General features: G+C 40.9%; 1 protein-coding gene across 1 annotated transcript in view; it reads left to right on the top strand.

Annotated features, from left to right (window-relative positions):
• grm2b (glutamate receptor, metabotropic 2b) overlaps positions 1-25,246 on the top strand; it is a 66,162-nt gene that overhangs the window by 24,765 nt on the left and 16,151 nt on the right. Inside the window, exons 2-3 of the mRNA XM_061923601.1 lie at positions 1,374-1,970; positions 23,362-24,199. Coding sequence (XP_061779585.1) covers positions 1,455-1,970; positions 23,362-24,199 — 1,354 coding nt within the window. The 5' untranslated portion in view covers positions 1,374-1,454. The remainder of the gene's footprint in view (positions 1-1,373; positions 1,971-23,361; positions 24,200-25,246) is intronic.

Below are 25,246 nucleotides of genomic sequence, written 5' to 3'. Positions count from 1 at the left end.
CTCCCATTTCCTCACACAGTGCAGAGAACAGTCGCGCTTTCAGTGGTCGTGTTTTGATCAAATTTACCGCGCTCACAACATCTGTTAAAACCTCATTGAGTTCGGGGCTGAGCTGCCTTGAGGCGAGTGCCGTCAGATTTTTGTTTCTCTGCAGGCGCTGGCTCTGGCTCGACGACCTTTGAGGTGCGAGTCACAAATGTATATATTTGTGTAATTGTGATCCACACATTAGCCTGCTACCCATCCGCGCGAAAGTTTGTTCCGCTTAGCCCCGCCCCCATTAGTTACTGTTGCTATGTCTGTCAAACTTTCGCTCGTACCGAGAAATATAAAGCCTACAGTAAAAATAAGTACCGGTAATTTCCATTTATTTATATAGCGGATTTCACAGACAGAATCACAAAGTGATTTACAGTGTGTATAGAAAATGAAAGCATAGTAAAAAAAAATAATCTAAGAATATAATAATTAAAAAAAAATGTTAAAGTGAAATTTCCTCCCGTTCCTCGCGCCCCACCTGTCATGTCTCTATTCCCCACCAGTGGGGCGCGCCCCACACTTTGAGAAACGCTGAATTAAAGACACTATAGGATACATGTGACATCAACTATTGTCAATGAACCTTTTTCCACTTACCTCAACTCTTTTTTTTTTGTTGTTGTTGTTTTTATTCAGTGACACTTCTCTGTATGGTTGTGATTTTTATTTTTGTTGTTACTTTTTTCCCCCCTCCCCTTTTAGTCAGTTTGTGTGATTCTCTATCTGCTTGTGGGAAAGAGGAAGGCAGTACATTGCTCCCCACTGTGACTGAAATGTAGGACGGGGGGGGGGGGGGGTGTTATTATTTTACTTGTATTATTTTTTTCTTAGTACCTGTATTATGATTTCCCTGTCAAATAAATACATACATATTATACAAAAAAAGAAAGGAATATTAAGCTAAGTTAAGTTAAAGTACCAATGATTTTAGAAACAATGACAAGCGGTAGAAAATGCATGGATGGAATATGAAACAATCAACTCTGGTCAATGACTTAAATAGAAATCAGATAAGGAGAACATTTACTCTTTTTTGCAGTATAAGATGAAAATGACATGAGTTCCATTTAGCTATAATGGCGATGAAAAGCAATGTTAAACAAGCTCATCCTCCCATTTCTTTCCTTGTGTTCCATAGCGCATCCATTTTTTACTTTGAAAACTAGTGACAACTTCCTGTCTTCCTTCCTTCTCCTCTTGTTTTCTCAATTGGCTTGTTGAGGCTCCTCCTTCAAGAAAGCCAAAGAAAAAGCGACGTGGAGGCTCAACGGATGCTGCTGAGGTCGGAGGTCACATCAGGTCAGGTCTTTGATGTTTGTTGTCTTCCTCTCCAGGAAGCGTCCACCATGTTGTGACCTCGTGTGAACCAGCGCTTCCTTTCACTTTGATCGCCTGACGCCGACAACCATCACGCCATGTCCAGCGTCTCTCTCCCTCGCCAGAGGTCGTCGGCCAATCCGGCGCCTTCTTACTGGCCGCTGCACTTCCTGCTGCTGGAGCTGCTGGTGCCGGGAAGCCTGCCCAGCATGTCCAGACTGCCGGCCGCCGCCAAGCGCGAGATCCTCATGGACGGCGACTTGGTGATCGGCGGCCTCTTCCCGGTGCACCACAAGGGCGAAGGCACGGAGGACTGCGGGAAGATCAACGAGGAGCGAGGCATCCAGAGGCTGGAGGCCATGTTGTTGGCGCTGGACGAGATTAACGCCAGCGATCGCATTCTTCCTGGTCTCCAGCTGGGGGCGCACATCCTGGACACCTGCTCCAAGGACACCTACGCCCTGGAGCAGTCCCTGGATTTTGTCAGGGCGTCGCTCACCAAGGTGCACGACCCGGGTTTCATCTGTCCCGATGGCTCGCGGCCCATCCAGAATGAAGTCCCGCTGGCGATATCGGGGGTCATTGGAGGGTCCTACAGTGACGTGTCCATTCAGGTACGTGACATCGCTTTTTTTTTCTGACAGCTAAAATATTTTTTGAAGTTAGCAACAAATGCCTAAATCTACAATTATTTGTGCAATTATTATACTTAATGAAAACAACAATTATAATACAATTTTTCTGTTTGTGTTTTCCTCCATCTTCCAACTTCAAATGTTTAAATACAATTAAAAAAAACACCAATTATTATTTTATTTGTATTTTCTGACAGCTAAAAATAAATGGATATATATGTTTTGATATATTAACAAAATTCATGTCTTGAATTTAATATGAAATTAACGTAAGCGGAAGAAGATGGATGGATTAACATTAATAAAAAAATAAAAATTAAATTCCAAAAATAAAATAAAATCCTGTAGTGATATGAGTTTGTTTTTTTTGCCATCTAAAATAGACTTTTCAAAAGTACCAATCAACAATTTTGTTTGTGTTTTTTGCTGCCAGACAGGAATAAATAAAAAACTATATATATATATATATATATATATATATATATATATATATATATATATATATATATATATATATATATATATATATATATATTATATATATATATATATATATATATATATATATATATATATATATATATATATATATATATATATATATATGTGTATATATATATATATATATATATATATATATATATATATATGTATATATATGTCTTAATAAGGTTATCCAAAAAATAGTGCTCGATACCGTAGTAGAGCGCAATATATGTATGTGTGGGAAAAAAATCACAAGACTATTTAATCTCTACAGGCCTGTTTCATGAGGGGGGGTACCCTCAATCATCAGGAGATTTTAATGGGAGCATTCGCATACCATGGTTTATATAGGGCACAGAGTGGGTGGGTACAGGCTGGCCTAGGGGCGTGGTGATTGGCTCATGTGTTACCTAGGAGGTGTTTCCGTCTATGGCGGCATGTTGTTACAATTTCGCTGCGCTTGTTGAGGGATGACAGGTCTGGACGGTAAATAATAAACAGTTTCTCTTTCAAGCATAGGTTGCATCTTTTATTACCACTATTGTAAGGTGTGCTGGATGCAAGAATTTGCCATGTTATTGAATATTCAACATTATTGTCTTTGAGGTCCCAAATGTGTTTGCTGAGTTCTGTGGTATTTCGCAGGTTTTTGTTCCTGAAAGAAGCCTTGTGATTGTTCCATCTGGTTTTGAATTCACCCTCGGTTAATCCTACATATGTGTCGGATGTGTTACATTAACACATCATCCCTCAACAAGCGCAGCGAAATTGTAACAACATGCCGCCATAGACGGAAACACCTCCTAGGTAACACATGAGCCAATCACCACGCCCCTAGGCCAGCCTGTACCCACCCACTCTGTGCCCTATATAAACCATGGTATGCGAATGCTCCCATTAAAATCTCCTGATGATTGAGGGTACACCCCCTCATGAAACAGGCCTGTAGAGATGAAATAGTCTTGTGATTTTTTTCCCACACATACATATATGTATATATATATATATATATATATATATATATATATATATGTATATATACATATATGTATAAGTGTATACATATATAGTCATATATAGTATATATATATATACTTTATATATATATATATAGTATGAATATATATATATATATATATATATACACGTGGCGCAGTGGAAGAGTGGCCGTGCGCGACCCGAGGGTCCCTGGTTCAATCCCCACCTAGTACCAACCTCGTCATGTCCGTTGTGTCCTGAGCAAGACACTTCACCCTTGCTCCTGATGGGTGCTGGTTAGCGCCTTGCATGGCAGCTCCCTCCATCAGTGTGTGAATGTGTGTGTGAATGGGTAAATGTGGAAGTAGTGTCAAAGCGCTTTGAGTACCTTGAAGGTAGAAAAGCGCTATACAAGTACAACCCATTTATCATTTATACATATATAGTATATATATATACTTTATATATAGTATATATATGTATATATATACACAATATACCTGTACATACATAGATAGTACATATATATATATACATATATACAGTATACATATATAGTATATATATATATATATATATATATGTATATATGTATATATATACTTTATATATATAGTATATATATGTATATATATATATAGTACAAATATATATATATATATATATATATATATATATATATATATATATATATATATATATATATATATATATATATATACACATATATGTACACACATATATACACATACAGCCTCTGGCTGGCACGGCGAGTGTTTATCCAGTGCACGGTAAAAATGACCCCCTTTTCATCTCTATCACAGCATCTCAGTCATATTGCGCCAAATTCTGCGAGTTTCCGAGTTTGATTTTAGCGCAGATCTATTATTCTGCTTACTCCCGCATACTCAGAAGTGGGTCGGTAAAAGTTTGACTCTGATTGGCTGTTCCGCTGTGTCTTTTTTATGCTTTGCAGTGGCACCTGAATGAATGTTTCAGTGCGGGTGTGTCATCATTACGACAGTCAGATGGATACAAAAAAGTACAGATAGCAACATCATTAGTCCAGAATTTTAACGGTCCGCTTGGACCGAACCAATTAGGAACCGGTTACCCAAGAGTACCGGTACTCAGTATACGGTACATCCATATTCGGTGGAGCATTGTTTGTTAACTCTTACGGTACTGTCTGCCTTATTGCTCTGTTGATGTGGACAGTCGCTAAGGAGAACATTACTCTCGGTATACATCATCACAGAAGTCTCGCAAGATTAGAACTATTAGATTAGAATTATTTGATAACAGATCTCCAGTCAACCGATTCATGACTTTCATACCATCGACCGATCTGTACCAGATATAGAACGATCCAGAGGCTCGCCAAATGATGTATTCATATTATTTTCATTATTTTTTTACTCCCATATATACAACATATATACCTTTAAACAGTTAATCTCTTGAGATGTATTGCCATTGATTGCCATATGAAAATACATTTACAAATATTTCTAAACAGAGCAATTAATCCTTCCATTCTTATTATGTGCCAACAATAATAATTTTGTCCATGTATCCATTTTCTACTGCTTGTCCCTCTTGAGGTTGCGGGGGAGGGGTATACCCTTTTATTAGGGCCCGCATGGCCCATTGTAAAAGGACTCCCGAAGGGAGTCCTTTTACAATGGGACAGAGGACCCTATTGAATTTGTAAGGTTTTATTATTATTATTATTATTATTATTATTCTTTTTTCTTCCGCCGCCACATTAAACTGTAATTTGACCCACTTAACATGCTTCAAAACTCACCATATTTGACCCACACATCAGGATCTGCGAAAATTGCCTTTTAATAAAAAAAAACAACCACAAAACTCAAAATTGCGCTCTAGCGCCCCCTAGGAAAAAATAAAACTAGACTGCCTGTAACTCCCACTAGAAAGGTCAAAGAGACATGAAACAAAAACCTCTATGTAGGTCTGACTTAGACCCACATTCCATAACTGTACATTCTCGGGCAAAAATCAACAGGAAGTTGGCAATTCCCCCTTCAAGACAAAAATGTACTAAAAACAGTCACCTTTGCCTCTTTGAGCTGTAATTTGACCCCCTTAACATGCTTCAAAACTCACCAAACTGAACACACACATCAAGACTGGCAAAAATTGCGATCTAATAAAAAAACCTAACCCCAAATCTCAAAATTGCGTTCTGCCGCAATTTTGGAATAAAACGCAGAAAAAACTGCTCCTCGGAAGAAACAAAAGTATTGGGACACTTAGGACTAAAACTGGACAAAAGTATTGGGACACTTCGGACTACCACTAGACATAAGTATTGGGACACTTGGGACTAAACCTGGACAAAAGTATTGGGACACTTAGGACTACCACTGGACAAAAGTATTGGGACACCTACACTGGACAAAAGCATTGGGACACTTAGAACTAGAACTTGACAAAAGTATTAGGACACTCGGGACTAAAACTGGACAAAAGTATTGGGACACTTAGGACTAGCACCTGCCAAATACGCGGGCCCGACCAACGCTGCTTGCAGCTTTAATTATTATTTTTTTTTCTGCCATCGAAAATATTATTTCTCATAAAAAAGAATAACAACTAATTATTAGGGACCGAGTCCCTTTGGGACAGAGGACCCTATTGTATTTCTAGCGTTTTATTATTATTATTCCGCCGCCTCTTTGAGCTGTAATTTGACCCCCTTTAACATGCTTCAAAACTCACCAAATTGGACACACACATCAGGACTGGCAAAAATTGCGATCTAATCAACAAACCAAACCCCAAAACTCAAAATTGCGCTCTAGCGCCCCCTAGGAAAAAAACACAGACAAAACCGCCTGTAACTCCCAGTAGGAATGTCGTAGAGACATAAAACAAAAACCTCTATGTAGGTCTCACTTAGACCTAGATTTCATTCACTCACAACCCTCAGCAAAAATCAACAGGAAGTTTGCAATTCCCCCTTCAAAACAAAAGATGAGTAAAAAAAGTCACCTTTTTTCAAACATTATCTCCTCTGAGCGCGTTTGTCGTGTCGGCTTCAAATTAGCACAGGAGAAAGATTGAACCCTTCTGATTAAAAGTTGATTAAAGAGTTTTAATTACTGCTTCGGTTTAGATTTTATGAGCCCTCATAGTCGGTCGCGTCCATCGCTGCTTGCAGTTTTAATTTCATTTGTTGTTTTCTGCCATCTTAAATTAATTAATTAAATTAAATACTAAAAATGAACAGTTTCAGTTTATGTTCTAAATTTGTATTTTTTTGCATGTATGTAATACAAATATCCTCAAAGTTTTATGATTATTACACAAATGATCAATAATTAATGGCCACTTATTAGCGTAACACCGCTTCTGTTGATGGTGGACGTGTTTTTTTGTTTTTATTAACCTTGAGGTGTTTCTAACAAACACCTCAAAGTTACAGCAGGTTTTTTATGCATTGAGCTGTGTGAGAAATTTCAAGCCAATCCAACATTCGTGGTGTATTTGTCAGAAAAATACACATTAAAGGTGCATGTTTTGACACATGTTATGCTTTTTTTCAGCGCTTCAGGAGTACAAGCTTAGACGTAGGGTGTCCCGACTTTTTCTCACCACTACACACTTTTGAGCGCGAGTTAGGAAGACTCCTCATAAGAAATTCTGTTTGAGCTTGCTGTGGGAGTTTAAAAACATCTTTTCACACTGTAATTGGCAGCAGCTCCACACAGAGCGCAGCAAGGAGGAGGAAGTGTTGATCTGTGGTTAAAACACGACCCCAAAGTCTTCATGCTCTTTCCGAACATTCACACAAAATGTCCGCCTTCTTCCTTTGTCTTCTTGCTGACGAAAGAACAGTGTTTTTTTACACCACTTCCTGTCAAAGTGGGAGCGACCACCCACTCGTCCTGAAATGAAGCTTCTTTTAGTCCTCAATGGGAACTTTCATGATCTTCAACATCCTTGCAAACAAGTTTCTCTTCTTCCTCCTCTGGCAGGCAGGACGGTGTGTGTGTTTCTGTTTGTGTGTGTGTGTGTGTGTGTGTGTGTGTGTGTGTGTGTGTGTGTGTGTATGGGTGTGTCTGTGTGTGTGCATTTGTTTGTGTGAGTGTGATTATGTGTGTGCATGTACGTGTGTGCACGTGTGTGCCTAATGTAATATAACACAACATATCGTAAAGTAACTAAATAATAAAATAACATAGATAAGATAAGGTAAGGTAATGCAATGTGATGTTACTTAACATATCGTAGCATACCTTATCATATCGTAACATTATGTAGCCTAATATTATGTGACAACATTATGTAACATAGCATTACATTAAAAAATGCATAATGAAATAGCATAACATAGATTAGATAATGTACGGCAGCGTAATATAACGTAATGTAAGATAAAGTCACAAAAGATAATATAACCTAAGACATTTTAACATAAAATAGCGTAACATAAAATAACGTAACATAAAATAACATAACATAAAATAACGTAACATAAAACAACATAACATGAAATAACGTAACATGAAATAACGTAACATGAAATAACGTAACATAAAATAATAATAAGATAACATAAGGCAAGGTAACCTAACATAACCTAACATAACATTAAATAACAGTTAGTAAACAAACAAAACATAGATACAATGAGGTAACGCAATGCAAGGTAGCATTAAGGTAACGTAACATACGATTAAATAAGACATCGTACTATTAGATATAAAACAAGATAACATATGATAACATAAAATAACGTAACATAAAATAACATAACATAAAACAATGTAACACAAAATAACGTAACTTAAAATAACGTAACATAAAATAAAATAACACAAAATAACGTAACATAAAATAATATAACATGAAATAACGTAACATGAAATAACGTAACATGAAATAACGTAACATGCAATTACGTAACATGCAATTACGTAACATGAAATAACGTAACATGAAATAACGTAACATAAAATAACGTAACATAAGATAACGTAAGGTAAGGTAACCTAACATAACCTAACACAACATTAAATAACAGTTAGTAAACAAACACATTATAGATAAAATGAGGTAACGCAATGCAAGGTAGCATTAAGGTATCGCAACATACGATTAAATAAGACATCGTACTACTAGATATAAAACAAGATAACATATGATAACATAAAATAACGTAACATAAAATAACGTAACATAAAATAACGTAACATAAAATAACGTAACATGAAATAACGTAACATGAAATAACGTAACATGAAATAACGTAACATGAAATTACGTAACATGAAATAATGTAACATGAACTAACGTAACATGAAAATATGTAACATAAAATAACGTAACATAAAATAACGTAACATAAAATAACGTAACATAAAATAACATAAGGTAAGGTAACATAACATAACCTAACATAACATTAAATAACAGTTAGTAAACAAACAAAACATAGATAAAATGAGGTAACACAATGCAAGATAGCATTAAGTAAGCATTAAGTAAGATAGCATTAAGTAAGATAACATAACATACGATTAAATATCGTACGTATCTCTTATGTGTGACTGTCATCTACTGGTCACACTTATTACACCATGTTCCACCACCAGAATTAATACATCTTTGTATTAATTATTGTGAAAATGAAAGGATTTTCAGTGCGCCTCATAATCTGAAAAATATGGTCACTAGATAATTTCCGATAACAAATCATAGGTAACATAAAATAACATAACGTAACACAACGTAACAAAATAAAATAAGATAATACTCAACATTCTAACCACCAGTTAAATCATTTAGAATTATTTTTGGGAAAAAGTTTAATGTACTTTGTTAAATAAATAAATAAAAACTAATTATACAAAAGGAAATTTGTCATGACTTGGACTGTGGAGTTTTTGTTTTCCCAAGATGCAAGAGAATTTGGATCGGACATGGCTTGACATGATTTATTTATCAAAAAAAAGAATAAACGAAAAGCGCGCACTTTGGCGGAGGTAAAAAAAAACTTGGCGAATGAAAACAAAACTTGCACAAAGGCAGAAACTGAACACGAAATAAAAACACTTACTGTGGCATGGGATCGTGAACAGGGCTTGAAACGAGGGGATAGCAGGTTTAGAAAAGATATGACTCCAGGACGAACAACAGAAAATGAAAAGCTTAAATAACACAGACATGATTAACAAAAACAGGTGCATGACTCAAAACGTGAAACAGGTGCGTGATGTGACAGGTGAAAACTAATGGTTGCTATGGTGACAAACAAGAGTGCACAATGAGTCCAAACGTGGAACAGGTGAAACTAATGGGTAATCATGCAAACAAGACAAGGGAGTGAAAAGCCAGAAACTAAAGATTCCTCTAACTAAACAAAAACATGACTTAAAACAAAACATGATTACACAGACATGACAGAGCCCCTCCCTTAAGGACAGATACCAGATGTCCATAAAAAAAATTAACAAGAGTCATGGGAGGGCGGGAGGGGGACATGGCGGTGAGTCGCCAGACCACGTGTCCCCGTATCCACCGGGGCAGAGTTAGGTGGCGGCGGCGAGTGGAACGCCGCTGCAGCAGGCGAGGCGGGCGCCCAGGGAATGGCCACCTTCGTGGCCGACTGGGAGGTGGGCGCACTTGGCGTGGCGGGCGACCAGGTAGCGGCCATATCCGTGGCCGACGAGGAGGGAGGCACGTCGTCATCGTGGCAGGCGTGGAAGCAGCAGATGATGCAGGCAGCGAAGCTCGGCGTGGCGCGTCAGGCGGCGAAGCTCGGCGTGGCGCGTCAGGCGGCGAAGCTCGGCGTGGCGCGTCTTGGTCTTGGTGCGGGTCTTGGTCTTGGCATGGCGAGTCTTGGTCTTGGCATGGCGGGTCTTGGTCTTGGCATGGCGGGTCTTGGTCTTGGCATGGCGGGTCTTGGTCTTGGCATGGCGGGTCTTGGTCTTGGCATGGCGGGTCTTGGTCTTGGCATGGCGGGTCTTGGTCTTGGTCTTGGCATGGCGGGTCTTGGTCTTGGCATGGCGGGTCTTGGTCTTGGTCTTGGCATGGCGGGTCTTGGTCTTGGTCTTGGCATGGAGGGTCTTGGTCTTGGCGTTGTGGAGCTGCGACTGGCGGCACTTGGCGTCGTGGAACTGGTACCGGAGCTTGGCGTGGTGGGTCTTGGTCTTGGACTTGGCATGGAGGGTCTTGGTCTTGGACTTGGCGTGGAGGGTCTTGGTCTTGGACTTGGCATGGAGGGTCTTGGTCTTGGTCTTGGCGTGGAGGGTCTTGGTCTTGGTCTTGGCGTGGAGGGTCTTGGTCTTGGCGTGGAGGGTCTTGGTCTTGGACTTGGCGTGGAGGGTCTGGTGTTAGCCTTGGTGCGGCGACAGGTGCTAACCGTGGAGCAGCTACAGGTGCTAGCCGTGGAGCAGCGACAGGTGCTAGCCTTGGAGCAGCGACAGGTGCTAGCCTTGGAGCAGCTAGCCTTGGTGCTAGCCTTGGAGCAGCTACAGGTGCTAGCCGTGGAGCTGCGACAGGTGCTAGCCTTGGAGCAGCTAGCCGTGGTGCTAGCCTTGGAGCAGGTGGAGGTGGCCTAGCTGGGGGTTGCGGCTTGGCAGGTCGGAAGACTGGTGAGGACGGTCGTGCTGGAGGCTGTGGCTTGACGGGTCGGAAGACTGGTGAGGGCGGTCGTGCTGGAGGCTGTGGCTTGACAGGTCGGAAGACTGGTGGTGGCGGCCGTGCTGGAGGCTGTGGCTTGACATGGTGATGCAGAGCCACCCCACCTACACAGCTCCCGACCCCAGCCCCCCCCTCAAGGGGCGGATACCAGACGCGCTCTCTGCGGTCTGGAACTCTCTCTAGGGGTGGGCGGGGGGAGGCAGAAACATCCCCTTTAAATTGTCCAAAATGTCTTTTGTGTACCTGTGTTTGAGTGGGTGAAACATTTTTTTGTTGTGACTTGATTGTGGCTTGAGTCCTGGGGAGCGCTGAATCAAAAGAAAAAGAATTCAGAAAAAAAAAATCCTGGTCTTTGACGTCATCTTGGAGCTGCGGAGCTGGCAGCAGCCTGCTTCCGCCCGGAGTGGGAGGAGCCTGCGGGAGCGCTGCGTGTGGTCTGCTCGCCTTCCCTGACGTCCTCGGTCTGGAGCGGCGCTTCCGGGATTGTGGTGAAGCAGTGCCATCCTTGGACCAAATGGAGCTAATGGGAATAAGCTTCCCATTTGGCCCCCACATCAGGTCTCGCTCCGCCATGGCTCCTAAAGACTCCCAACTTCCTTCTTCGACCAAATTCTTTGCGGGAAAGCGATTTGCTGGAGTCATAATGTCATGACTTGGACTGTGGAGTTTTTGTTTTCCCAAGATGCAAGAGAATTTGGATCGGACATGGCTTGAAGGTGGGTACATGATTTATTTACCAAAAAAAAGAATAAACGAAAAGCGCGCACTTTGGCGGAGGTAAAAAAAAACTTGGCAAATGAAAACAAAACTTGCACAAAGGCAGAAACTGAACACGAAATAAAAACACTTACTGTGGCATGGGATCGTGAACAGGGCTTGAAACGAGGGGATAGCAGGTTTAGAAAAGATATGACTCCAGGACGAACAACAGAAAATGAAAAGCTTAAATAACACAGACATGATTAACGAAAACAGGTGCGTGACTCAAAACGTGAAACAGGTGCGTGATGTGACAGGTGAAAACTAATGGTTGCTATGGTGACAAACAAGAGTGCACAATGAGTCCAAACGTGGAACAGGTGAAACTAATGGGTAATCATGCAAACAAGACAAGGGAGTGAAAAGCCAGAAACTAAAGATTCCTCTAACTAAACAAAAACATGACTTAAAACAAAACATGATTACACAGACATGACAGAAATTGATCACAATGCGAGTTAAATATATATTAGAAATATATAATATAACAATATGAGTCATTTTTACTAAGAAATTCCCTTTGAGACTTTTGTGATTTAGGGCTACATAAATAAACATTGATTGATTGATTGATTGAATATTCTGCAAAGCTGAAATATAACTTTATTATGTTGTTGTGAACTAATTAAGTGCAGATTTATTTTTGTTCTTAATCCCTCAGTTTCCACCTTCATCTTCATAACACTCGCTTTCTAAGTGTTGGAGCGACAACTTTTGTCACTTTGGAAAAACATCCTTTGTGAACTTTGTGTGAGACTTTGTGTTAACATTGTGTAAAACTGTGTGTGAAACTGTGTGTGAAACTGTGTGTGCGCTCGACACAAACTCTGTTGCCTCGTTAATTGCTACTCTCAGTAATTAGAGCAACTTATTGATGCTTGTCGTTGTTGTCCTTTGTGTTGTTGCAGTACATTTTGTTGTTTTTCTTGTTGTTGTTATTGTTGTGAACCACCTCAGTAAAACCAAAAAGACGATTTCTTCCTGATTTTTGCATCTTCACAGGAAGTTAGTTTTTACATTAAGTAAATTATTAATATTAATGATTAAAAAAAATTAATTAATGAGATGATACTAATCTCTCATGTCTTTATCCATACTTTATAAGTTATAATTGAAATGGTAAATCAAAGTGCAACAAAATTAATTCCAGCCTGAACTTAAATCACCTTTGCACTGTAATCTTTTCATATTCATTATTATCAAGTTGTTTAGAGGGCCATAATAAATGGGCAATTATTATATTTCAAATCAATGCCAAACCAGCCATTCATCAAATAAAAAGATGTGAGTTTTAAATGAACAGTAGAAGGACCAACAAAAATTGCAAGTCATTTTACTAAATTATCTCAAAATTCTGCATGATATTAATAATGCCATTCCTAATTTGGGAACATTTGTCATTTTATTCAATAACACTATTAAAATGAATTAGCTTGGACATTTTTAACTGACTACAAACAGTTTAAACTGACTGTAATATGTCTAGTTTTAAAGTGTTTTCCACAAATTCATTATTAGGTGTGTCAAAAATAGGAATCATGGTTCTCATTTGTAACAATTCTTAATCCATCAAAAAAATAAATAAAATAAAATAAAAAATCAATTGTTTATTTAATCCGTCCTCTCCAACCACTCAGGCAAATCATATCGTTGTCGATGATCATATCTACTGTACAGATGTACATATTTACTTGTGGGATACTTCTCCTGTTGCCGTATTTGTATTTTACTTTATTAAATGGTTGGGAATCATTTTTTTAAACAACACCAGTTTTCTTCTAAGTAATATAGATAAGTACTAGTTGTTTATCTAATGTAGTTAATCATTGACCTGGCACCCAATGTTATTAAAACAGTATTAATTTTGAATAAAGAATCGATTCTATATCGAATTGTTACCCCCCAAGAATCGAATCGCACAATGATTCACAGCCCTATTCATCATTCATTTTTTTATTCATTCATTTTTATCCTCACAAAATTATTTTTTGACGTTTGTTTTGTAAAATTTGTACTCTAAACTTAGACTTTTGTCCAAAAAAAAAAAAAATGTAGATGTAACTTATTACTATGAATCAATGTATTCATTATCATAGCTATTCTTTATTTATCAATTTTAATTCCTATTATTCTCCTTTCCTTGTCTTTCATCACTGGATATTCATGTATTTATTGCTGTTTGGTTACAAATGTCATGATTATGTTTTGTATTTTCTGTTAGTTTTGGACTCCCTTAGTTCCTGTTTTGTGCACTCCTGGGTTTATTTTGGTCATCATGGGGACTGATTGGGTTCACCTGCCTCTGGTTAGCGGTCCCACGCTCAGCTGCTGTCAACCACTAATCAGAGAGCTATTTATTCACCTTGCTCGCCACGCTCAGTCGGGCTACGTAAGTTTTGTTTGTTTCATGCCACAGTTAGTGAGTATGCCTTGTCCATAGTCCATGCTAAATAATAGCATTAGCTCCGAGTGCCGGTCGGACGTGCACTAAACACCTCAATAGGGAGGCGCTCGGGTGGCATCCTGACCAGATGCCCGAACCACCTCATCTGGCTCCTCTCGATGTGGAGGAGCAGCGGCTTTACTTTGAGCTCCCCCCGGATGACAGAGCTTCTCACCCTATCTTTAAGGGAGAGCCCCGCCACCCGGCGGAGGAAACTCATTTCGGCCGCTTGTACCCGTGATCTTGTCCTTTCGGTCATGACCCAAAGCTCATGACCATAGGTGAGGATGGGAACGTAGATCGACCGGTAAATTGAGAGCTTTGCCTTCCGGCACAGCTCCTTCTTCACCACAACGGATCGATATAGCGTCCGCATTACTGAAGACGCCGTACCGATCTGCTTGTCGATCTCACGATCCACTCTTCCCTCACTCGTGAACAAGACTCCAAGGTACTTGAACTCCTCCACTTCGGGCAAGATCTCCTCCCCAACCCGGAGAGGCACTCCACCCTTTTCCGGGCGAGAACCATGGACTCGGACTTGGAGGTGCTGATTCTCATCCCAGTCGCTTCACACTCAGCTGCGAACCAATCCAGTGAGAGCTGAAGATCCTGGCCAGATGAAGCCATCAGGACCACATCATCTGCAAAAAGCAGAGACCTAATCCTGCAGCCACCAAACCAGATCCCCTCAACGCCTTGACTGCGCCTAGAAATTCTGTCCATAAAAGTTATGAACAGAATCGGTGACAAAGGGCAGCCTTGGCGGAGTCCAACCCTTTCTCTCCCGTCGTGACAACAAATGATAATATTTCCAGACAAGTAGAAATAAATAGGCTTTGCTTCTTCCTGCTCCTTTTCAGACATGTTGAAATGTTTAAGTGTGAACATGAGATGTGTAATGAAAATTAAAAGTGTTATAGTTAGCATGAGGTTGTTAGTAGTTTGAGTCCACGGGAGCAGAGAGAAACTAAAAGGTGTCAACATGATCCACACTATAAAAGTAAAAAACATAAACCATGGATGTGTAGACGTAGAGTGGACGCATGGAAGAGGAAGCATGTATGTAGCATGCCTGTTGTCTGAATCCATCACGTTGACTCACGTCATGCCCTCCAGAGCTGCGAATGTGCATCTCGTCTTTGGGCTGTTTGAGCTAAAGGAGGCCAAACACATGTTGATGTGCTGATGTGTTGTTATTATCAGCATGATTGTGTACAGTAGCTCACAAAATATCAGTAACTATCTTAAAGGGGAACATTATCACCAGACCTATGTAAGCGTCAATATATACCTTGATGTTGCAGAAAAAAGACCATATATTTTTTTAACCGATTTCCGAACTCTAAATGGGTGAATTTTGGCAAATTAAACACCTTTCTAATATTCGCTCTCGGAGCGATGACGTCACAACGTGACGTCACATCGGGAAGGAATCCGCCACTTTCTCAAACACCGAGTCAAATCAGCTCTGTTATTTTCTGTTTTTTCGACTGTTTTTCGTACCTTGGAGACATCATGCCTCGTCGGTGTGTTGTCGGCAGTGTTGGGTTAGTTACTGAAAAGCAGTAACTAGTTACAGTTACTAGTTACTTCATTTCAAAAGTAACTCAGTTACTAACTCAGTTACTTACACCAAAAAGTAATGCGTTACTGTGAAAAGTAACTATTTAGTTACTTCTTTTTTCTTTTCTTTTTTAAAGCTCCAATTAATGCCCTTTTAGCCTTCATTTCAGTACTGTTATTGCACTGGAGAATAATACAATCTGTTGATCAACTTGACATGCATTTGCATCACTCAACTCTGCTAAGCCATGTGGTCTACATACAACACACAAAGACAAAGATATGTTACAAAGGCCAATTTGTTTCTGGCCAGAACAAATTGACAAAACTATTTTAAAAAGCTGCAACATAACATACATAAGTAACAAACAGCATAATAACAGCATAGATGTAAACCAAGAAAGGCACACACTACATACACAAAGTCTAACCAGGCATTTTCTTCCTCAAGTAATTCTTATACAAAATCATGTCTGAAACCCAGAACACTCTACACATTTCCCCAGTTTTAGTTTAGAGATAAGGAAAGATTGGCCTGGCCCACTAGGATCCCTCTTTATGTTTGTGAACTTTATAGTCTATACATTTAGAGTGATGTGATAATCAAAGTATATAAGAGAATTGACAGCAACGTTCCCTCTCAGGAGCGCGCATGTGCAATTGCGCACTGCTCAAGCGTCCTCTGCGCACGGCAAATCTATGCCATGCACAAAATCAAATAAAAAAATAAGCGCATAACAATTTTCGACACGACACGGACACGACAGAGAAAACCGTTTTCGTCATCATTGTTCAAATATTGTAACGTCTGTCGAGACGCTTTGAGGACATGAATTCCATCCATCACTTTACTGAGCAAAACTCTTTACTGTCGGCCATAAACACATCACCAAAACATTAGTAAAAAAAATGATATCTAGCAAAACTGGTCATTTTCTGCAGTACAAACCAGACCAAAAGCAACTTTGTTATATCAACAGCAGCCGCTCGCTCTCTCACGTGCGCCAACACATGCACATATGGCACTTAGCCAGTGATGCGTTTACAGCCACACAAAAAGTCGGACAACTCCAACACCACACATAAAGTGTCATTCCAGGTCGTTACACTATGATTTACCAATCAAATGTGTGCTTATTCTAGTGTCATTTATTAGGAATCTTAATTTATAAATATTAATCATTAAATGCTGTTAGTATATTAAATAAATACTAATAAAAATATATTTTTTACAAACAGGAAGTTACAGGAATGTACACATGATCCCCTGCTTACATCTCATTGTGCAACATGTGAATGTTTTAATGGGAACTAAATGCAATGTCTGAAAGGGGTACAAATTATTTCCAAAGCAGGACCTCCACCCAGACAAACAATACAAGTACACAGTTCATGAAAAACAATATTTTTTGTTATTGTCATTATAAGTGGGCCTAAACACTTATATTAGAAATGGAAATGACTGCTGTCATTTGATTATAATAATAAGAGAATGTTGTCTGTCTATCTGTGTTGGCCCTGTGATGAGGTGGGGACTTGTCCAGGGTGTACCCTGCCTTCCGCCCGAATGCAGCTGAGATAGGCTCCAGCGACCCCGAAAGGGACAAGCGGTAGGAAATGGATGGATGGATGGAGATGTACGTTGTTATTTAGTGAGGTTTGGGACAGGTGTGCTGCTGGTGTAGCCACAGTGTGCAAGTGTGATGTTGCTCACATGGACTCCACTCAATGCTCAGGGACTTTTTGCATTTGCTCACACATGAACAATTAGAGGGAACATTGATTGACAGAGTGTGTACCTTCAGCGGTGAATGGTGGTGGTGGTGGAGGTGAAGTGGCATCAGAGTCTCTGTCTCTCTTTACTAGCTTCGTCGAAGCATGTTGCTATGTAGCTTGTTTCAGCAGATTTGAATTGCTGTTTTGGGCAGTAGATGGCATCTTTGATCCAAAGCACAATTTACATTTAACTAAAATGTTATTTTCTTTGTGCTCGACAAAAGAAAAGTAGTGAAAATATCTCCATGTTAGCAAACTCGACTTCTGGCTCCGCCATGATCAGACACGCCCCCCCCCCCCCTCGCTCCCCACACTTACACTCAGACACACCCACACAGAGCGCATGTCTCTCTCTCTTCTCCGGCTTGTGACACAAGAAGAATCAGAACGCAGCGCTCCGATAAAACACACTTTATACTACATAAAAAGTAACGTAAAATAACGCAGTAACGCATCATGTAGTAACGGTAACTGAGTTACTGAATATAAAAAAATAACGCGTTAGATTACTAGTTACTTTGTAACGCGTTAGTCCCAACACTGGTTGTCGGAGGGTGTAACAACACGAACAGGGACGGATTCAAGTTGCACCAGTGGCCCAAAGATGTGAAAGTGGCAAGAAATTGGACGTTTGTTCCGCACACTTTACCGACGAAAGCTATGCTACGACAGAGATGGCAAGAATGTGTAGATATCCTGCGACACTCAAAGCAGATGCATTTCCAACGATAAAGTCAAAGAGATCTGCCGCCAGACCCCCATTGAATCTGCCGGAGTGTGTGAGCAATTCAGGGACAAAGGACCACGGTAGCACGGCAAGCAATGGCGGCAGTTTTTTCCCGCAGACGAGCGAGCTAAACCCCCTGGATGTCTTGGCTCACACCGTCCCGAAGATGATCAAGAGAAGAATATCGACCCTAGCTTCCCTGGCCTGCTGACATCAACTCCAAAACTGGACAGATCAGCTTTCAGGAAAAGAGCGCGGATGAGGGTATGTCTACAGAATATATTAATTGATGAAAATTGGGCTGTCTGCACTCTCAAAGTGCATGTTGTTGCCAAATGTATTTCATATGCTGTAAACCTAGTTCATAGTTGTTAGTTTCCTTTAATGCCAAACAAACACATACCAATCGTTGGTTAGAAGGCGATCGCCAAATTCGTCCTCGCTTTCTCCCGTGTCGCTGGCTGTCGTGTCGTTTTCGTCGGTTTCGCTTGCATACGGTTCAAACCGATATGGCTCAATAGCTTCAGTTTCTTCTTCAATTTCGTTTTCGCTACCTGCCTCCACACTACAACCATCCGTTTCAATACATTCGTAATCTGTTGAATCGCTTAAGCCGCTGAAATCCGAGTCTGAATCCGAGCTAATGTCGCTATAGCTTGCTGTTCTTTCCGCCATGTTTGTTTGTGTTGGTTTCACTATGTGACGTCACAGGAAAATGGACTGGTGTTTATAACGATGGTTAAAATCAGGCACTTTGAAGCTTTTTTTAGGGATATTGCATGATGGGTAAAATTTTGAAAAAAACTTCGAAAAATATAATAAGCCACTGGGAACTGATTTTTATTGGTTTTTAACCATTCTGAAATTGTGATAATGTTCCCCTTTAAATACAACTTCACCAAGCACAATACTGTAGCACTTGGATGTCACCTGGGTGATCGGTGCGATAGATGCCGAGTGCCATCCATTTGGGCGGAAGGCAGGGGACACCCTGGACAAGTCTCCATCTCATCGCAGGGCCAACACAGATGGAAAGACAACATTCACACTCACACACTAGGGCCAATTTAGTGTTGCCAATCAACCTATCCCCAGGTGCATGTCTTTGGAGGTGGGAGGAAGCCGGAGTACCCGGATGGAACCCACGTAGTCACGGAGAGAACATGCAAACTCCACACAGAGCCCAGAATTGAACCCAGGACCATGTACAAACCCCTGTGCCAACGTGCTGCCCTAGATGCCGAGTGCCATCCATCCATTTTCTACCGCTTATTCCCTTTGGGGTTGCGGGGGGCGCTGGAGCCTATCTCAGCTACAATCGGGCGGAAGGCGGGGTACACCCTGGACAAGTCGCCACCTCATCGCAGGGCTAGATGCCGAGTGGATAAGGTTAATAATGTGAGAGTCCAGTCCATAGTGGGGCCCACAGGGGATCCTCTTGCATGTAGACTCTTCGGAGCGCAGAGACGTCACCGACTGATGCATAAGAAGTGGTTACCCCGGGTCCCGACTTCATGTGAAAGTCCAGTCCATTGGGAGACCAGCAGGGGATCATCTTGAATGGAGACAAGTGATGCAAAGAGGAGTGGTCCATCTCGGGTCCCGACTTGGAACAGCTATCGCATCCTCCTTGGAGGCTGATCTGTGGTCACCTGATAAGAGAGACAGCAGATCAACTGGTCTAAAAAGGGGTCTATTTAAGCGCTATAGTTTACAAATTAGTTTTAAGATGGGACGTAATGCTTCTACTGAGGTAGCATCTCTAACTGTTACCATGAGGGCATTCCAGAGTACTGGAGCCCGAATAGAAAATGCTCTATAGCCCGCAGACTTTTTTGGGCTCTGGTAATCACTAATAAGCCGGAGTTCTTTCATTCATTCATTTCATTTATTTATTTATTTCAGGCAATGACATAAAAAAGTACAAAGTTGACAACACATAATAATATGAATTAATATAGTGCAAAAGGTAATGTATAGTATGTAATGCATGATTGTCCAGTTTTGCATGAAAGGGAGTGGGAAGAATATAACTTATTTAATCCCACCCCCAGTTCTCCATTTAGTGATTATTCAGATGAGTCTCACTCTTACTTTGTTCAAAGATTATAATACAGATGTTGTATCATAGTGGCATTACCACTGGTAACAATAATTATTACACTGTAACAATAATTTGTATCAACAATGTAAGAATAATGAATATACCAACAATGGTAATAGACAAAATGCCAACAATGGTAATAGACAACATAGCAAAAATGGTAAGGAAACATTGAGTACATGTTAATTAACACTTTGAGACAGAGTACAACAGCAGGTCAAATTAAAGACCCTCATCTCTATATTTAAACCAGACCCCATGTTTGTATAATAGTCTAAATTGATTAATAGTTTGGCATTGCTTGTGTTGCAAGTCCAGTTTGTTCCATAGTTTTACTCCGCATACAGACACACACAAACGTTTACGAGTGGTTTGAGCTCTCGGCAATAAGAAATATCCAAAGCCTCTCAAGTTATGAGTTTGAACGCAGATTTCTGGCCGGGACATATGGTACAATACAATCAGCAAGATAGGATGGAGCTAGACCGTGTAGTATTTTGTACGTAAGTAGTAAAACCTTAAAAGTCACATCTTAAGTGCACAGGAAGCCTGTGCAGGTGAGCCAGTATAGGCGTAATATGATCAAACTTTCTAGTTCTTGTCAAAATATAGCAGTCGCATTTTGTACCACTGTAATCTTTTAATGCTAGACATAGGGAGACCTGGAAATAATAGGTTACAGTAATCGAGACGAGACGTAACGAACGCATGAATAATGATCTCAATGTCGGTGGTGGACAAAATGGGACACATTTTAGCGATATTACGGAGATGAAAGAAGGCTGTTTTACTAACTCTCTTAATGTGTGACTCAAATGAGAGAGTTGGGTTGAAGATAATAGCGAGATTCTTTACCAGGTGGCTTTGTCTAATTGTTTTCCTGTCAAATGTTAAGGTGGTATTTTTAAATAAGTGTCGGTGTCAAGCAGGACCGATAATCAGCATTTCTGTTTCCTTAGCCTTAAGATGCAAAAAGTTGCTGGACATCCATTGTTTAATTTCATTAAGACACGCCTCCAGGTAACTACAATCTGGCGTGTTGGTCAGCTTTAGGGGCATGTAGAGTTGGGTGTCATCAGCATAACAGTGAAAGCTAACACCGTATTTGCGTATGATGTCGCCTAGCGGCAGCATGTAATTACTTAAGAGTGCAGGGCCAAGAACCGAACCCTGTGGAACTCCACACGTTACCTTAACATACTCCGAGGTCACATTGTTATGGGAGACACACTGCATCCTGTCAGTAAGATAAGAGTTAAACCAAGACAAGGCTAAGTCGGAAATACCAATACGTGTTTTGATACGCTCTAATAAAATATTATGATCGACGGTATCGAAAGCAGCGCTAAGATCAAGAAGCAGCAACATGGATGACGCATCAGAATCCATCGTTAGCAGTAGGTCATTAGTCATTTTTGCGAGGGCTTTCTCCGTCGAGGGATTTGCCCTGAAGCCGGACTGAAAGAGTTCACAGAGACTGTTCGACGCTAAGTGTTCATTTAGCTGCTGTGCAACAAATTTTTTGAGGATTTTCGAGATAAAGGTAAGGGGGGACACCGGCCGGTAGTTAACTATGAGATCAGGATCGAGGTTAGGTCTTTTGAGCGGAGGATGAATAACCACCTTTTTTAATGCTACGGGAACAGTGTCAGAGGAAAGTGATAAGTTAATAATATTTAGCACTGATGGTCCTAATATTACAAACAGCTCCTTGATAAGTTTCCCAGGAAGTGGGTTAAGTAAACATGTTGTTTGTTTTGTCCCATTTTCGAGTTGCAGAAGTTCCTCTAATGTTATTTCTTTAAAAAGAGAGAGATCATTTTGGAGGGCAATATCCATCGTATATACATTCGTATCGGCATTAGTAGAACCCAGTTGGAGCTGGGACGGGTTGTCTTTAATCTCCTTTGTAATGAGTACAATTTTCTTATTTAAGAGTTTCATGAAGTCATCAGCCGAGTGGCTACTAGGGGGAGTCCCTTGCAATACTACTGTACTGAATAAATATTTTGAATCATTTTTATTGAGGTGGATGAGATTGGAGTAGTAATTTGTTTTAGCTAAGGTAAGCAAGTTATTAAACTATCACTCTGTGCTTGATGGAAAACCTCAAGTTTAGTCGCAATGGATGAAGCCTGAAAGCAATACACGCTTTGGCGACGCGGCATCGGGAATCAATTTTTGACATGGACTCAGTTTTTGTGGCAACATTGATCACAGCAAATAACAAATTTGACTTACAATCAATTAATTGCCTGCTGATGGCATTATAGTAGTAAACATGAAATGGATCCTGTTCACTTTCCCAGGTGTACACACATTACATATTTAAAGCCACACATTTAGGTTTTGGTGCTGACTTCCTTATCACGCAAGGAAAAGCATTTGATTGGCTGTCATTCATAACCAATCCTCACACCTCTTTCAATGTAGTCATTAAAGAGCTGTAAATGGATATATTCCGAATTTGTCCCACCCATTCCACCTATTGACTAGACGAAATTAAGCATGATTGGATTTTGTTTCTGTCAACATTATTGTCTCGTATTTATGCTTTAATTAACACGTCAGTTACTTGTTTTATCGTCTTAGTCAATGTGCTTTTGTTTTAATTACTGATCATCTTATCTTTAAATAAAAAATACAATAAAATAGAGAGCTTCCAGCCCAGGGCTGGCAGGGCTTACTCTGTGGACGCCCAGGCCTGCTCATGACGCTGTTCTTTTGGGGCTGCATGAGTGCTACCATCACTGTGGAGCCGTGGTTCACTGTTTGCTTCCCGAGTGTTAGCTTGAGAAAGTGTAGTGATGAAGTAATAATCCTTACATTAAACTTCATTTTGTCTTGCTTCAAGGTGGCCAACCTCCTGCGACTCTTCCAGATCCCTCAGATCAGCTACGCCTCCACCAGCGCCAAGCTGAGCGATAAATCCCGCTACGACTACTTTGCCCGCACCGTGCCCGCCGACTTTTACCAGGCCAAGGCCATGGCGGAGATCCTCCGTTATTTCAACTGGACCTACGTCTCCACCGTGGCGTCGGAGGGCGACTACGGCGAGACGGGCATCGACGCCTTTCAGCAGGAGGCTCGCTCTCGCCAGATCTGCATCGCCACCTCTGCCAAGGTGAGCCGCTCCATGAACCGGCAGGGCTTCGAAAACGTGATCCGCTCCCTGCAGCAGAAGTCCAATGCCAAGGTGGTCATCCTGTTCACCCGCAGCGAAGACGCGCGGGAGCTCCTGGTGGCGGCTGCCCGCATGAACGTGTCCTTCATCTGGGTGGCCAGCGACGGCTGGGGGGCGCAGGAGAGCGTGGTGAGGGGCAGCGAGACGGCGGCGGACGGAGCGTTCACCATCGAGCTGGCGTCTTATCCCATCAGGGAGTTCGAGGACTACTTCACCAAACTCAACCCGTACACCAACGCCAGGAACCCGTGGTTCAAAGAGTTCTGGGAGCACCGCTTCAGCTGCAGCCTCCAGCAGCACGGCTGCAGCGAGCGCAGCCTCAGAGACGGAACCTTTGAGCAGGAGTCCAAGATCATGTTTGTGGTCAATGCGGTCTACGCCATGGCCTACGCGCTGCACAACATGAGGCAGGCCGTGTGCTCCAACACCTCCAAGGTGTGCGACGCCATGAAGCCTGGCAACGGAAAACGCTTCTACAAGGAGTTCATCCTGAAGACCAAGTTTGAAGGTTTGAACGTTTCTGCTTCTTTCTGCGAGACTTTTAACAAACACGGAACATTTCAACACAAGAAGTGAAGAAACCGTCAGATTTCGGAAAAATGACAAATTCCATCTCCCGAATTTGAATTGAGGTTACAAACAGGAAATAGAATTGCAACTCAGATTCAAAGATAAATGAAGTAGAACTGAAACTCTATGAGATCATTTCAGAGAAGGATATTCCATTCATATGTCATAGAATTATTACTACTATCAAACTCATTACATCATTTATTGCTTATTTTTATATTTTAGCTATGATAGATGGCGTTTTTATACCACACCATATTTTGACTACAGTCAGTAGAATGAGAGAGTTGGGTCGAAGATAATACCAAAATTCTTTACCGAGTCGCTTTGTATAATTGTTTGGTTGTCAAATGTTAAGGTGGTATTATTAAATAAGTGCCGGTGTCGAACAGGACCGATAATCAGCATTTCTGTTTTATTAGCGTTAAGATGCCAAAAGTTGCTGGACATCTATTGTTTAATTTCATTTAGACACGCCTCCAGGTGACTACAATCTGGCGTGTTGGTCAGCTTTAGGGACATGTAGAGCACCGTATTTGCGTATGATGTCACCTAGCGGCAGCATGTAAATGCTGAAGAGTGCCGGGCCAAGAACCGAACCCTGTGGAACTCCGCACGTTACCTTAACATACTCCGAGGTCACATTGTTATGGGAGACGCGCTGCATCCTGTCAGTAACATAGGAGTTAAACCAAGAAAAGGCTAAGTCTGACATACCAATATACGTGTTTTGATACGTTCTAATAAAATGTTAGCATCGACGGAATCCAAAGCAGCGCTAAGATCAAGTAGCAGCAACATAAATGACGGATCAGCATCCATAGTTAGCAGTAGACCATTAGTCATTTTTGTGAGTGCTGTCTCCGTAGAGTGATTTTCCCTGAACCGGGACTGAAAGGGTTCACAGAGATTGTTAGATGCTAAGTGTTCATTTAGCATTTTTTCGAGGATTTTCGAGATAAAGGGTAGGTGAGACACTTTTCTA

The sequence above is a fragment of the Nerophis lumbriciformis genome, linkage group LG28 (genome assembly GCF_033978685.3).
Source record: "Nerophis lumbriciformis linkage group LG28, RoL_Nlum_v2.1, whole genome shotgun sequence".
In the NCBI taxonomy this organism is placed as follows: domain Eukaryota; kingdom Metazoa; phylum Chordata; class Actinopteri; order Syngnathiformes; family Syngnathidae; genus Nerophis; species Nerophis lumbriciformis.
Note: the sequence above shows the minus strand (reverse complement) of the source record. Positions and strands in the feature narration are given on the sequence as shown.